This window comes from Sarcophilus harrisii, chromosome 2, assembly GCF_902635505.1.
Source record: "Sarcophilus harrisii chromosome 2, mSarHar1.11, whole genome shotgun sequence".
NCBI lineage: Eukaryota > Metazoa > Chordata > Mammalia > Dasyuromorphia > Dasyuridae > Sarcophilus > Sarcophilus harrisii.
Window position 1 is genome coordinate 220403474 of NC_045427.1, and position 12570 is coordinate 220416043.

The 12570-nt window shown below is 40.2% G+C and overlaps 1 protein-coding gene across 1 annotated transcript; it reads right to left on the minus strand.

Moving 5' to 3' along the window:
- Positions 1-5049: 5049 nt before the first annotated feature.
- On the minus strand, positions 5050-12370 carry WFDC2 (WAP four-disulfide core domain 2). Its single transcript, XM_012540801.3, has 4 exons — positions 12032-12370; positions 11456-11593; positions 7540-7691; positions 5050-5396 (listed from the first exon to the last, which is right to left on the minus strand). Exons 1-4 carry the CDS (start codon positions 12123-12125, stop codon positions 5391-5393), a joined length of 390 nt encoding a protein of 129 aa, XP_012396255.1. The 5' UTR covers positions 12126-12370; the 3' UTR covers positions 5050-5390.
- Positions 12371-12570: the final 200 nt, after the last annotated feature.

The window sequence follows — 12570 nt, forward strand, 5'->3', positions numbered from 1 at the left end:
AATATGGAAAGATATTATGAATGAAGATGGTATCAATCTTCAGAGAACTAGAGAACAAACAAGCATAGCATGGTCTTACATCAATGTATATGAATATATATATATATGTACACATACATATGTACCTATACATATATACATACATATATTTATAATCATACTTAATTGTAACCTTTGGAGGGGGGATAAGCATAAAATAAAAAGTTTGCATTAGAAAACAAAAGAAACCTTTAAGAAAGCAAGGAAAAGATGGACAGCTCTCAATATATGTAGTATTTATTATATAGGCTTTCAACATTCTTTTTTTTTTCTGAGGCAATTGGGGTTAAGTGACTTGTCCAGGGCCACATACAGTGTCAAGTGTTTGAGGCCAAATTTGAACTCAGGTCCTCCTGATTTCAGGGCTGGTGCTCTATCCACTGTGCCACCTAGCTGCCCCCTCAACATTCATTTTTGCAAGATTTTGAGTTCCAAATTTTTCTCCCTCTCTCCTTTCTCTCCCTCAGTCAGCAAGCAATCACATATACAATCATGTTATATGGGGTTTTTGACATGGAAATTTATTGCTTTATATTTTTAATCCTTTTATATTCTGCTGTGCACATGGCATTTTTTTTTCTTTTCTTCCATTTTGTAGTGTTCAAAATGAAAAAAAAAAAAAAGACTTACTCCTTGGTGTATTCATTGTTTCTCATTTGTAAGTTCTGATCCAAGAAGAAATTCTTCTAGGGAAGAGGAAGTAAGTTTTCCTTTTTTATTTTCTGGTCCTTTCCCCAAGGAATTATTGATAGGTACGAGTTTTAAAAGTGCACCTCTGATCAGCTAGGAAGAATTTTTACATGAGATTTTTAATATGTGGTATAGATATTTGGGTCAATACAATATGTTAACATAGTTCCTTTGACTTCTAGCAGTCAAGATGGCAGAGTAAGCTGTAAAGTGCTTTTAACTCTCTCATATTCACTTCCCAAGAACCATAAAATAGCACCCCTAAACAAATTGTAGAATAACAGAGCCACCCAAAAGACAAGATGACCAAGAAATTTGGAAGATTTGGCAAGAAAGGTTGTCTCATTCAGGTAAGAGGGAAAAACTGTCCAGGACAGGAAGTGTCCCAACAAGCCAGCAGCAAACCTCAGTGTGCTCCAGGGCAGACAAGTGATGGGCATCACTTGAATCTTATTCTTATTGGTACTGGCTCAAAAAAGAAATAATATATACATTCAGTTGAATGCAGAAATCAATCTTATCTGATAGGGAAGTAGAAGGGGAGAAAATTAAATAAAGGTATAGAGGGCAGGGAGTTGGGTGGAGGGGAATGATAGAAGAGAGAGCAGACCGGGGAGATGGAAGACAGAAGCAAAACTGTCAAAGAGGGAAATGGTGAAAGAAAATAAAGGACAAACAGGAGGGAAAACAGGATGAGGGGAAAACACAGTTAGTAATCTTAATGATGAATGCGAATGGGATGAACTCCCCCATAAAATGGAAATGGATAGCAGAGTGTATCAAAAACCAGAATCCTACAATATGTTGTTTACAAGAAACACATTGAAAGCAGAGATACACATAGAGTAAAAGTAAAGGGCTAGAGCAGAATCCATTATGCTTCAGGTTAAGTTTTAAAAAGCAGGGGTAAGCAATCTTGATCTCAGAAAAAGCAAAAGCAAAAATAGACCTAATTAAAACAGATAAGGAAGAAAACTATATTTTGCTAAAAGGTATCAAAGATAATGAAGTAATATGAATACTAAACATACACATATCAAATGGTATGGCATCCAAATCCTTAAGGGAAAAATTAAAAGAGAGTTACAGGTTCATTACCAACTAATTACAAAATCTAAAACAGATAATTTTGATTATGTTAAATTAAAAAGTTTTTGGACAAATAAAAATAAAGCAACCAAGATTAGAAGGAAAGCAAAAAGCTGGGAAACAATCTTTACTGCAACTGTCTCTGACAAAGGCCTTATATCTCAAATATATAAAGAAATAAGTCAAATTTATAGAAATATAAGCTATTCCCAAATTGATAAATGATCAAAAAATATCAACAGGAAGTTTTTAAATGAAGAAATCAAAGCTCATTATAGGCATATGAAAAAGTGGTCTTAATTATTTAATCACAGATTTTTTTTTAAATCTGCAAATTCATATGAACTGATACAAAGTAAAATGAGCAAAACCAGGAAAACATTGTACACAGTATTAGCAACATTGTGTAATGATCAACTAGGAATGATTCAGCTCTTCATAACAACATAGTAATCCAAGGCAAGTAAAAAGGACTTGATAGAAAACGCTACCCACATCCAGATAAAGACTTGAACTTTTGTGCTTTTTTCTTGTTTGATCTGTTTCTTCTTCCACAGCTATGATTAATATGTTTTACATGATAGTAAATGTATAACATTTAAAATTAGCTACTATTTTAAGAAGAGGAAAGGAGGAGAAAGGTGGGAGAACATTTTAGATATCAAAATCTTGTAAAACTGAATGCTAAAAATTGTTTTGAAATGTGCTGGGGGAGGAGGGGAGGAACCACTATTAAAAAAAAAGAATGAGATCCCTTGTTTAGTCAAGAAGATTCTGTAGATTTGGTTACTAATGTTTTTCACATGAAGGATCCCATAACAATTTTTGCTGAATTTGCTGAAGAAATTGTACTTCATATCAGTGAAAATATCCTGCTATTATTTTGCTAAGAAAAGCAATTAGTTCAAGTGTAGTTTGAGAGATGCTACTAATTTATGGTTGACAAAATTATATTGATCTTTATTTTTCTAAATCAATAAATTTATTTTAAAACAATGATCTCACTATGAATACTTTGAATGTATTTCCTTTATATTTACTGTTATGGATTCTATTAAGCTTATATGATAGTCATTGGACATTATGATATATGGTTTATAAATATGGTTTGTTTTATTTGGCAAAAGTTTATTGCCATGGAAGTGCTGTTATGTAAAATATTTTAAAAGTTTGTAATCACGTATTACTTATATAAAAACCACCTGCTTTCTTATAAGGAGACTTCAAAAACTTGGGGGAGCTAGGTGTTACAGAGTACCAATCCTGAAGTCAGGAGGACCTGAATTCAAATTGGCCTTAGACACTTAACACGTCTTAACTGTGTGACCTTGGGCAAGTCACTTACCCCCATTGCCTCAGCAATAAATAAATAAACAAACAAACAAATAAATGAGAATGAAAAAAAAAAAAAAACAACTTGCTCTGACATAGCTGAGCTAAGAACAGTCTCTCAGTGTATATTCACCCCATGGCTTTGTAATAGCAAAAAATCAGAACAATTGCAAGTTGGAAGAGAGACTTTTCTAAACAGGAACCAATGAAATCTCAGGTCCTGATTCTACTTAAAACAAAAAAATCATTGACATACTTAATAATCTATTCATTAAAGACATGCAATATTCAAATATTCAATATTCAGCACAAATACATTGTGTTTTGGAAGCATTTTCAAAAATCTAAATAGAAAGTCAGTAATTTTAAATTTCATATTTGTTCATCATTGTTAATGATTAATTTCTAATTTCTAAAGGAATTTCATAGCAGGGGTTGGTCATCTAAAAAATTTGTCCACGAATGTTCTGAGGTGCCTGTTCTGAAACAAAAGGTTCTTGGTGGCACAAATACACTCCTCTGTGAGCTATGGGAACAAAACTTTGTGAACTGTGAAGAGTCTTTAATTATTTGCCTTGTTTAACTTGGCACTGATGTCTTGTATTAATAAAATACAAGTGCACATTTTGAACAAAAAAAGGAGGTGAAGGTTACTTTAATTCAAGCTAGGACAAGGGAAAAGATAAGAAGCCAGGGAAAGCACACTCATGTAGATTTGAAGGAGTCTGTGCTACTACCATTTGAATGAAACTAGAAATAAACCCCAACCTCATGATACCTGAGTACTTTGGTTATATTTCTTAGCTCCAAGATCCCTGGAAAAGGGATGGTATGGTCCATCGACAGTACAACTGGCACAAAGGAGCTCAGTAAGGACCAACCAGTAAACCAAAAAATTTGATAAGCCTTAGGGATGCAGGGCTCCCTTGGGTTCCATCCCATTTTCATCTGTGTAACCCCTATCACATCTCCCATTTAGGCTGAATTTAGGGAATGCTGAAAGATTGACCTCATTAGACACCTCTTCTTTACTCCCTACAATTTTTATAAGATATTACTGGTGAGATTAAATTACAGAACCCAAACCTAAACTAAACTTTTATATAGCCCACTGCATTTCAAGGTTATCTCCCTTAGTGATCAGAAGTCTGAGTCAAAAAGCTAAACCTGTTTTCTAAATCCTGAATGACAGTCCTTTATCCTATGTAGATCATATGTGGAGTATTGTGTTCAGGAATGTGTTCCACATTTTAGGAAAGCCATGAATAAACTGGAAGGAGTCCAGAGAAAGGCAACCATCATGGTGATGAGATTGGAAAAAACTCCATATGCCTAAGGATGCATAGAGTATGGGATGGATATGTCCAAGTGCCAACATTCTCTGTTTCATGCTTATGCCCAGTGCATAGGAGAATCAGTGGGAAGAATTGAAGGTGCTTATCCCAAAAAAGAGAAGACTTAAGTGAGTTTGGATTGATTTCCTCAAGTTTTTGGAGGGCTACACTAAAAGAAAGATTAATTATTATCTGCAATGAATGGGGTGGGGGTTGGTAGAGTTGCAGAGAGGTCTGTTTAGGCTTGATGTAAGAAATACCTTTCTGTTAGAACTTTCTAATAGTAGGATAGATTTGCCTAGGGAAGGCAGCCACTAAGTATCTTCAAGTAGAGGCTGGATAAACCACCTGTCAAGGAAGTTATAGAGGAGCATCTTTCTAAGGTGTGGACTTGTAAGGCTTCTACTCTTCCTGAGGTTCTGGGGATCTTCAGGCTTGTCCAAGGTATAGCCCAGTACTCAACCCAATTTCTTTAGCAGCTCATATCTCTCCATCTCTTCAACACATAACCTGGAAACTTCCAATAACAATCTACCCACATCCCAGGAGGCCACAATGCAGCTGGTAGAGGGACCAATCTTTTTATTGATGTACTGGCTAGGCATGGTCAGCCCCAGAGAGGAAGCTTGAAGCCCAACAGGGAATGGATGGGCTGATTCAGCATGGAGTTCCCAGATCCAGAAGAAGAGAGAGCAGAGTATAGATCAATGTTCTATACTCTTGGGTTTTGTCCAGCTGCTGATAGAAAACAAGGGTGATAACCAGATCCAAGGAAAGCTGGTCCAGAAGCCTTGAGCTCCAGCAGCTCATCAGGAAGTGGCAGAAGGTCGTGTGACTTGGCTAACTTTAAAGATTCCAGGAGCTCTCAGCATCAGGATGACTTTGGTTACAACTTAATGACTCATGTCAGACCTAAAGGAAGAGCAAATATTCTTCCAGTTATTCAAGAGTCATGGGCTGCCTCAAAAGCTAATGAGTTTCCTACTCACTGAAAGTATTTAAGAGCAATCATTCAATGAATACTCCTGTTAGGGATGTTGTGGAAGAGACACCTTCAGAGAAAGGAAGTTACTTGGTTTAGATCCTGGCTTTTCTACTTACTTCCAGGATGACAAGTCACAAAATCTCTTAGACTCCCTCATTCTGTATCTACAAAATGCATTGGACTTGAATGCTCCTAGCTCTGAAAGGGCAGAGCTGGGACCTTGAACTCAGTGCCCTCAGTCTACTGCCTCTCTATCCCAAAATAATCCTGATTCATTTTAGTGATGCTTTTTAGTTCCGAAAACACTTTCTTCACAACAAACCTGTGAAATCAGTAGTGCAAGTAAACATAGATGTCAGAACTAGAAGGAAACCTCACTTTATAGAGAAGAAAACTGAAGCCCAGAGGAAATGTGGTGCTATTATGAGAGTGAGTTGTCAGGGATCATAAAGCTAAGTGGTGGAGGAAGATTTGAACTCAGATTTTCCTGATTCCAAGGCCAGGACACTTGATGATTGAGCTAAAGATCACATTTGACTACAATCACTTCTCTAAGTCTGCTGACTTTCTAGAGGCAGTTAGATGGCTCCTTGGATAAAGTGATGGGCCTGGAATCAAGGAAGATTCTGCTGTTTAGTCCTAACTCTTCATGACCCTGTTTGGGGTTTTCTTGGCAAAGATATGAAAATGGTTTGTTGTTGCTTCTCCAGCTCATTTTACAGATGAGGAAACTGAGGCATATAATGGGTTAAGTAACTCACCCAGGGTCATACAGCTTGTCAGTGTCTGAAGCCAGATTTGAGTTCAGGAAGATGAATATTCCTTATTCTAGACCCAGCACTCTATCAATTTCACCACTTAGTTGCCAGAAGTCATGAAGAATTGTGTTCAAATATGGCTTCAAACAATTAGTAGCTGGATGACCAGAGAAAGGCATTTAACCTGTTTGTTATAATTCAGTAGAGAAGGAAATAGCCAGGATCTTTACTAAGAAAATTCCACATGGACTTGAGAAGAGTCTGTCACAATTAAACAACTAAATAAAAATGATAATTCATGGGTGTAGAAACTATTTGGGGGTAAAGTTAATTTTTAAAAGTCCCCACTTATTGATCACTTTAGGTTTTACCTTTTCTTACCTCCCTTATAGGGAGTTATTTTTCTTATATTACAGATAAAGAAAGTGAAGCTCAGTTTACTTAAGTAACTTGCTCAGAGGCACAAGACTAGGCAGGGACAGTGACACATTCTTCTGGCTACAAGTTCAGTTCAGGGATGTCCCATTTGAAAGTGAGACCATATATCAGACATGGAAGTAGGAGAGGCTGTGAGTCCTATTTAGCCCCATCTTTTTTTTTTTTTTTTTCAGAGAAAGAAATGGAAACAAACCCTGAGAAAGCTGAAGTGTTAGCTTGCTAAAGTTTCCATCCCTGAGGATCAGCAAAGCCAAGATCCCTCCCTGTTACTTTTTACCATCAACTATCCCCTCCTCCCACAGACTTTTCTGAATGAATTCTTTCCAGCACCACCTCCAGAGGACCACAGATCACAAACCTTGGACCTGGAGAGAATGTAAGGATTATCAAAGTCATCCCCTATTAGGGAATTGAGGCTCGGAAAGTTAAAGGATTGTCTCAAGGTCATATCAAATTGAGCTAAAGATCACATTTGACTACAATCACTTCTCTAAGTCTGCTGACTTTCTAAAGGCAGTTAGATGGCTTCCCATTGGATATTTTTTATACCATGATTCCTGATTCCCTGTGCCCCCCAAATGAGGATTTGCCCTTGGTTCTTCCCAAACAAAAATATCTGAGGCTGGAAAATGGGATTTTTCCAAAAAGGATCCAATCTTTGTTCCCACTTGAATTCTCCGTATGGTCTCAAGGTCTTCCCACCACCCCCAGAGTTATAAAATCAAACAAATATTTATAGAAGTGTTTTAGCACAATGCCAGACACGTATTAGACACAAGGAAAAAATACTTATTCCCTCCCTTCCCCTCTCCCCTTTCCCTTTAAGGACCTAACTCTTTGCCCAGTTTCCTTCCTCTCTCTTTCCCCTACTCACCTCATATATAGGTTCAAGGCAGTATTCAAATCCACAGCCATTGATACAGCATTTGAGTGAGCCTTTACAGTCAGTGTCATTATTACAGCCCTTGTTGCAAACTGCCAGGTTAGTGATCGTCTGGCCAAGAGGAGGGCATTTACCCTTCTTCTCTATGAAAATAATGAGAAAGAACAGAGCTCCTGAAACCTGGAGTGTGGACAAGGTTTGCTGGCAGGTAGATGATCTTGAATCATCCAATTTAGCATTAGAAGTGGAAGGGTCTAGTAGAAAAATGAGGGAGTTGATAGCTAAACTTTCTATTACTTAGAGATTATTATGGGAGGAAGTATTCTATAAATGAAAGGCATCATAGAAATGTGAGGGTTGCATTATTAAAGAATATTCTTTTTTGCCAACCTGTCTAATATTGAAATGTTTTTCTTGTCTTCACTTATATCATGGGTATCATGCTGCTTGTCTTCTCAATAGACGAGGGAGAGATTTCAAGAAGAGCGAGATTTGGAATTCAAAATTTAAAAATTCATGTTAAAAATAACAACCTTGAGGGCAGCTACATGGCTCAGTGGATATAGCACTAGCCAGAATCAGAAGGACCTGAGATCAATCCAGCCTCGAATACTTAACATTTCTAGCTGTGTGACCATGGGCATCACTTAACCTGAATTACCACACCAAAAGAAAAAGAATAAGAATAACCTTGAATACTTGAATAATAACCTTGAATACTCCTTCCTTCACAGTCACGATGCCTTCTTGGTATTATTTTTAGGTACCAGGAAGGTAACCTTATATGCCCTAAATTCCAATTCTACCCACACCCTGATGAATGACCCCCTTTTCCAGGAAATAGTACTTTTATCCCAAAACTTGAATTAAAACAAGAGAAAGAATCAATCTCTCAGGAAAGAAGACGATGGATGGACATTTTCTCAGAAAAGCAGTGAATCCCTACCCTCAAAGAAGTTTCAGTTTAATGGGGTGGGGGGAGAGTCAATACAAGAGTTATCAAAAAATGAGCTGATAACAAGGTCTGTCCTAGTACTGATTGGGTAGAGGAAGCACAGGGATTTGTGAACAGAGTTCTGGACTAGGAATCTAGAAACAGATTCTTATTCAGTCAAGTTATTAAGCAAACGAAGTGGCCCTGAACAAGTCATTTCCCTTCTCTGGACATTTCCAAGATAAGGAAACAGGATCATCTCTAAAGTCCCCTCCAGTTCTGCCATTCTATGCTTTAAATTCTTTTCTACCCTCCAACATTCTAGGATCTAGGACCCTCACTTTTAAGGTGTCCAGAGCATTGTTGCTTCTCTCCTGGTTCCTTATTCTCTGACCTTTTGATATAAAAGGTCTTCCTTTTCCTCTCCTTCTCCTCTCCCCTTCCTTTCACTCCCTATCTCCCCTCTATTCACTGTCTTCCTCCATGAAACTATAAAATCCATGAGTGCAGGAATTCTCTTTTCTGCTTTCTGTACCCCAGCACTTAAAACAATTCCTGGACCACACTAATACTTTATCTATTTATTGAGAGTTGTTAAGATGGGACTGTGGATACTTCAAGGATTGGGGAAAGAGGGAAGGCACCAAAACAACCCCTGCCTCCTTCACAGTGCTTCTATGAGTCAACCCTGACTATATTTGTTTATTAACTGAACAATTTTTTTAGCAATCGGTTTGCAAACCTTGAACTAGGTGGTCTCTTCTTGGGCTTATTCATTGGATCATAAGATCATAGAATTTGAGCTGGAGATCTGAGAGATTATCTAGTCCAAACTTCTCATTGGATAGAATGCTTGCTAGCTTCCAAGAATCCCAGTTCTTGGCAAGGGCTTCCCTGAGTATAGGAACTCAGAAGTGGAGTCACTTTGAGCACTGAGGTTGGCAAAGAGCCTTTTAAATCCCTAACTCTGATATTTGTGCTTATCCCCTACCCCAACATCCTCACCACATACATTCACACACTCATGCTTGTCAAACACAACAGACTTAGTTACTTTAAATTAACTCATAGACTCTTTATATTCTAAGGTCACCCACACATAGCACCAGTAACATTCTAACCATATACAGCCTACCCATATACCATTCACCTAAACTTGTACAGACCCCACAACCACACACCACCCCCCTACACACACACACAACTCCTCTGGAGACATCTAAGTTCTAACTTCTACCTACTCATCTGCATATCTCTTCCACCATTCATTCATATCTCTTCAAGTCATTCAAAAACTCCTTGACCTAACAGTACAAATGAGTAAATTCTTCTCAACTAGGTGAAAGTATATCCTTTACATTTTCCAGGACCACCAATCTACTGAGGGGGGAAGATCCCACTCACCCACAACAGAAGGAAACCTAATCTGGGATGGGAAAAAAGATTTCTGACCCTAATGCAGGAGCCTGCTTAAGACCTAGTTTCCTCCCTAGGTTGGCTTTCCTGATCCCCCCCTCTTGCCTTAATCCATTTTTGCTTTATAGAGAGTAGCCATTACCCCTAAAGAAGATCTTCAGAACCTCCTCTTTCTTTCATCTCTTCCCTATCTCTCAGTTCTAATTTTCTGTTGGTTTTAATCTCACCCCCAGTTTCTATTTAACCTATAATTGTCTTTAATCATTTAACTTTGAGAAGGCAGCTTGAAGGAATGGAAAGAAAAATGGATTTGAATGAGCTGCAATGCCAACTGCCCTTCCAAAGGATCATAAATTTAAAGATAATTAGATGGATAGATTGATCGATCGATCATAGATTTAAAAGGACTTTAGTAGGTCAACTAGTTCAACCTCTTTATGAAGGGGAAAAGGAAGTTCTGGAGACATTAGGGGATTGTAGGGGGTAAGGGGCGGTCCTACAAGTGCTCTCTATTCTCCCTAGAAGGCAGAGGAGGAGGCTTCCCTAATCAAAAAGGCTAAATGACTTGGGCAGCAGTATGTTTACCCTCCTTCAGGGAGCCCACCCCTCACGCTTGCCCATTTTGGTCCCTTTCCTAGCATACCTCAGTCTCAGCCCTTCAGGAGGCCTGAGAATGGGGACTGGAAGATTCAGGGAAAATGAAGCTCCAGAATAAAGGATGGGAACTTCAAAGTCCCTTGGTACTGAGTATTCAATTTAATCAACAAGCATTTATTAAATACTTAAAGTATGAACCAGACACTGAAATAGGCTGTAGTGGATATAGATAAAGAAAATAAATAATTCTGGCTGTAAACAAGGCAGTCTGGTAATCCCAGAGCCCACATTTGAAACTAGTCCTCTAAGTTCAATTCTCTTACTGATTTTGGACTAGCCATCTCCTCCTGATTTCTTCCTCTGAAAAATTAAGGGTTAAACTATGATCTTTACAAGAGAAGTTATATAACCCCATCCTTTTGCCTTTCCCTTCCTACAACTGGACTCTGATCCAGAACAGCCACCTGATTAGGATGCTTGTCCCTCAGAAATATCCCGTTGGGATCGTAATACTTTGCTGTGGGAGTTTGCCCTATAAGTAGGCAGAACCCGTTGATCCCAGCAGGCCCAAATGCCTCCCGAACCGCCCCCCCTCACCCCCAGGAGTGTCCCCTTCTCCACCTACCTCAGGCTTATTGGAACAATGTCCCAGCTGTGTGAGCCCAGCAACTGTCACGCACCAAAGACTAAGAAAGGCTCTGCAAAGCTTGCTGAGCGAAGCCAAACTTGAGGTGGGGGAGGGGAGGCGCGTGGGGAGTTGGTGATCTTCCCCCACTCTGAACCCGTGATGGTGGTGGTGGGATGTTGAGGAGGCAGATTTCCGGAAGTCCTGCCCCCGCTCCTGTCAGGGTACCTATCCACCCTCTCTGACTGAAGGAAAACTGAAGGAAAAAAGTATGAGCCCTGGCCAGTCGAATTCCAGAGCCCTAGAGAATGGGGAGGGGGAAACGGGCAGGTTACCATTGGGGATCGCGCAGATCTTCGAGCAGGGACCTTGGCAGCATTTGCGGACGTCGGGACACTCTGCGTCGGAGCCACACTCTTCCACGCAGTCGTACCTTTCCTGAATCTCTGGGCACAGGCCATCCTTAATTATTACTACAGAGAGCAAAGGGAGGTCAAGAAGGTCAAGGAGGGATCCACCCCCACCTCAATCCCCATCCCCAACTCCCACCTCCAGCCCGAAATCATCGATCTCGGACTCCGGGTCCAAAATTCCTTTCATCTTTGGTTCCTGGTGACCCTGGTGTCCCATTATATCTCCAGCTCCCAGGTAACTTCTACTGCCTCTGAGTCCCCTACTTTCGGCTCACAACGCCTTTCCACCAACACCCATAGGATAAATCTGAGTCCCCCTTTTCCGTCCCCCTAGAGAGATCCCTTCATCTCCGGGCCAGGAGGTGATCCTAAAACTCCTGCTCTCATTCCTAAATTCCCACACCAGCTTTAGAGACTCCCCCTCACCTTCCACTGACCCTGAAGTCGTGCTGGGTCCCGCCCCCTATTCTTTGCCACTCTCCCAGAAGCGGTACTTACGAGTCTCGAGACTCTTGGAAGGGGTCAGGTCTAGGAGGGACAAGAGGAAGAGGCTGCCCAAGAACACCGAGATTGGGAAGAGCTTGCGGGCCATTGTGGTGCTACAGAAGATCTAGCTATGAACTTCCCCGTGGGGTATTTAAACAGTGAGAGCTTGAAAGTTGGGGCGGAGGCGAGGGCGGGGAGGGAACCAGCTGAGGGGAGGGGGACTGGGTGGTGACAAGAGGATGCCGAGGTCCGGCTGCCACCTCATTCCATTTCACAATCCCCCAAGATCAGGTGTCGTTCTTGGCCCAAGTGGGAACCAGGAAATGCAGTTTCAAGGCCTAGCGGTCTCAAATCCAGAGGGATGTGGGGCCCACCTCCAAGTTCCTGGGCCCTTTATGCACCCTATTCACCCTGGGCCAGACTCCATCCTTTGAAAGCAGGAGAGATATCGGGGCATACTTGGATCCTGGACGCTGAGGAAGAGGAGTTAAGACTTATCACTGCAGACACTAATTGGGATTGAATTGAATTGAGCGCCAAATTACCGCTGG